Below are 4,160 nucleotides of genomic sequence, written 5' to 3'. Positions count from 1 at the left end.
TGTATCGCGTCTTTATAATGGTACTATTCATTACACAATTTTTTTAAATCATAAAATATTATTATCAGATTACAGTATTTTATATATTTAAAGTTTATTCTAACTTCTTATCATCGTACAAATAATTCATTTACATGTTGAAAAAAGAATTAAAACCTCAGAAATGTTGGGAGTAGAAAGAATGTTATAGATAAAAAATGTATAATGTTACCTACATAAGATAATTATACTTCTATATCATTATTTGGTACGTGCATTATTATAGATACCTACTTTTTCTAATAAGCAACGTCACCTTCTTTTCTTCTAAACATAATTACTGCGTTTGTCGTAGAGGGCATAAGAAACATTCTGATTTTTTGTTAAACGTCGGCATTTTAGAACATATGTCACGAAATAGCGTATAAGACGCAAAATCTACTCGATATTTTATCTATAGCACAGGCATTGTAATTCCACTATATAGAAAATACAAAATAAATTTCTCACCCGTTCCTCCAATTATTCTTTATTTAAAAAAAAAACGGATATCGTTGTTTCCAAATATCCCATATATCCAAAGGTTTGACCATTTTTACTCTGCCCATGCATCAACAAAATTAGGACCCTTTTCTTTAAACAGCGGTGCAAATACAAAATTACAATACCTTGCGCATCTGATAAAAACGCAGATAAAAAATAATATTTTGCCCGCCAAAATATTTCAGAAAGAAAAATGGTCATTACTATGTAATTCGTATTTTAAATAATTGAGAAAGTTACATAAAAAACTTAAAGAGCTAGGATATTCGTATCAAAAAATTTTCCAGCATATAAATCAATTTTCATGTACTATAAGTTTTGTAAGCTATTTTTACAGAAATTTTTAAGAAAGGAATAAGGTGGATATTTTTATTTCCTTTTACAATGTCTATAATTTATAACATTTAATATTAAAGGACATTAAAATCCTATTTAACATGCATGCAAATTAAAATAGGTATCATTAGACATGTTAGTTTAATTTAATACAACAAGTAGCTGCAATATCATATTGTTTCTCATTTTTTATTTGCTATTCAACGTAAACGCAATGCATTTATAATGTAGCATATATATTCCAACTATAACAGAATTTCATTTAAAATCAAGTATATATGAACTCTGTCTCGTCTTCTTCATACGAGAATGCATGCATTATCTTTTAACAATACCCTGAAAAATAAGTTTATTCGACTTCCTTTTTCCAGTAATGGTAAACGTATATCAGCTGCACTCGATACGAAGAAACATACGCAAGTAGCTACACAATATCATAATGAAGCGTTATATGTCTTGATTAAAACGGAACATCAATTTCTGACGATGTCTCGGCTACTGTTAAAAATATTTCCACACGTATTTATTGAATAGCGAATGAAACGGAACTCTACATTTAAAAACAAGTACAAACAAATCGAAATACACCCGTACATAATAAATGCATTATATCACAAAAAATTACTACATTCTGATTAAAAATAATAAATACTATCTTCCCCTATCTTCCCGTAGTTGGGACAAAGACTGTTTGTCTGTTTGTAGGACTTTAGTTGACTAAACCTTAAGATTTATAACGGGCCCTCGGGCTAGCCGATCATGTACTGCGGAGACGCATCGACATCTGGCAATCATCTTACTCGAAGAATAGGGTCTGCGTGTGGCGAGCTACGGGACAGAAACCGTTGGAATGTTTACTGTCGCGTGTCGCCACGAATATTTCTTTTAAGGAGAGCTATAGAATTACTCCATACCTTTGTTAGGCAAAGCGTTCATCCCGTGACCGCGGCTACGTTCGGCGACTGACTGTCGCCTCGAGCCCAAGCTCATTGTCACAACTCTCGAACAATTACAATCGGATTGAATAACTACAATTGTTCAATTACAGTTATAGTAGACTCTAGGTTACATGTTGCGGGATTATCCAAAATTCCAAGGGCTCCGGTGTTCTTTCATCTCCGACATATATTTATATCATATATCGGACGGTATCTTGGGGCAAAAGCTTTATCTCTATCATCTAGGAACGTTTTGATTTCAATTTTGTTCCTTATATCGGCTATTCGATACCTCCTCCTCTGATTTTTCTGGCTCTAATATTCCGCTTCCTTGTAGTTCTATTAGTTTTTCGTCTAATATCGCGTACCAGTTGTACTTTTTGAAATTGCGTGAAACTGTAGAAAAGCTAAGTACCCTTCGATTTCAATGATTTTTGGATATGTACATACAAGAGCTGAACTCGCTTAGCTTTCGTGATATTGGAGAAAAGGCGACGGTACCGCTACACCGGTATTGCTGCCTAGTACAGTCGTACGCCTGTCGCAGTAAAACAGGTCGGTATTATTTACCGACCGCCAGCTGCTTATCCTCTGTTTGTACACGAAGATCGGGCGAGCTTAACGACTCCGTGCAGACGCATGCAAGACTGTAAGAAACGGCTATTATAATTTATTTAAAAATGAATATCATCAATGTATTCGGTTTTAGGCTAGTTGTTTCCTCAATTTAGCCGTCGCGAGACTGCCGGCAACGCTTGCGTAAAAAGAAAGAAAAAAAAAAGATAAATTCAACGATATATCTGAGACACGTGACACATATCATACTTACGATGTACCGCAACGCGGTACGGTAGAAACGAGTCACAAAAACAAACAAATTTTCAAAATCAACGTGACACGATTTGCCGTTTGATTCTAAATTTTTCATAGATTATGTATGATATTTATCTAGTGGTACTATTCTAAGGGGTGTCTTGAAAAAAGGAACTCAAGATTAACTTTTGACAAATAAGTTGAGTAAGGTCCATCCTAGTGTACAGTCATGCTGTTTGTTTCTTCACGTCATACCGACAGATGGATTTTATTTTTCTTAGATACTGTAATCTTGTCGAATCATTGTTCGTCAAATCCATATTCGTTCAATTGTTCTTTAACGTTGTCTGCCTTAGCATTGCAGGAGTCGAAGCGAGTATTTGTACAACATTATATAATTATAAATTAGAATATTCTTCTTTGATTCAAATCTATAAACGCTTTACTTTTACGCTTTTAGACTGTAATGAAACTAGGCAATGCAGCTGATACGATACGATTTGGATCATTTACATTCGCGCAAGTTGCTCACATATTCGTCCTCTGCCTTCCTGGGCAAAGATTATTGAATCACAGCGAAGAGGTGTACAACGCGGCGTAAGAATATCTCCTTTACTTTTCTGAAACGTTTACACTCTTATATTTCAAGAGTTAATTGACGATTAATTCATCTAGATGCGATGCTATGTGGTATATATTTCCTAAAAAGTGTCATAATTTATATAAATTTTTACTCGCAAGGACTCTAATATTTAGCGAAATCACAGCTTTCAAAGTAGCGACCATGTCAATGGAAACTTTTCTCGCGGTAAATACTTTCTATCGCGACTCATTTTATACGATGGTAAGATTATACATAATTTTATTGTAACACATACTTTCAGATTATTCAAACAGCAATGAGTTATTTTACCGTGTTGCTTTCAACTACATGAACTTTTAATGAAATTAAAAAGCAATATATTTTAGTTGCATATTTAATAAAGATCGCAGAGGTTTGATAGATAAAGAGATTGCTTTCATTTTATTTCTGCGATAAATATAAGGATACGTTTAAAAAAAACTCAGGATAACAACTGGCATGTTCAGCAACGCCAGTATTAGAAATAGAAAGTAAAACACAAAACAATTATGTATTAAAGTAAAGGTAAAGGTAATATATGGTGCACGCACATTGAAACTCGCACTTTATCTTGACTTTGATCTCCTTCTTGGTTTTTCCTTTTTCCTCATTGCGTTGCGGTGATTGAATTTTTGAATGCAAAGATTCGGTAAGTACAGATAAGTGTATACGCGCGTTGTTCCTCTCGAGGTGCATACATATATGTAGCGACGGTTAGTGGATTTTATAGCATACTACATGCTACGTGTACATCATGTAATCATAAACAATCTCGAATTATTAAATCGGCTTGACGATTTTTTCTCGTCTTCGAACATGCCAATAACCCTAGGCATTGCGTATGGGGCAGCTTTGCTTCCCTTCTTTATCCGAGCTATGATCAAATCAGGAGTAGTTGATCCCAGTATTTTAATTTGAATTTTTTTTTC

The 4,160-nt window shown here is 34.0% G+C and overlaps 1 protein-coding gene across 1 annotated transcript; it reads left to right on the top strand.

Annotated features, from left to right (window-relative positions):
* The first annotated feature begins 2,626 nt into the window (after positions 1-2,626).
* LOC117236256 (odorant receptor 13a-like) lies at positions 2,627-3,784 on the top strand. The gene is made up of 5 exons (XM_033499043.1): positions 2,627-2,646; positions 2,891-2,981; positions 3,070-3,206; positions 3,285-3,417; positions 3,494-3,784. Exons 1-5 carry the CDS (start codon positions 2,627-2,629, stop codon positions 3,542-3,544), a joined length of 432 nt encoding a protein of 143 aa, XP_033354934.1. The 3' UTR covers positions 3,545-3,784.
* Positions 3,785-4,160: the final 376 nt, after the last annotated feature.

Source organism: Bombus vosnesenskii, unplaced genomic scaffold (genome assembly GCF_011952255.1).
Source record: "Bombus vosnesenskii isolate JDL3184/JDL3185 unplaced genomic scaffold, Bvos_JDL3184-5_v1.1 scf7180000013346, whole genome shotgun sequence".
Taxonomy (NCBI): domain Eukaryota; kingdom Metazoa; phylum Arthropoda; class Insecta; order Hymenoptera; family Apidae; genus Bombus; species Bombus vosnesenskii.
The sequence above is the reverse complement of the archived record's forward strand: the minus strand, read 5'-3'. Positions and strand labels throughout refer to the sequence as shown.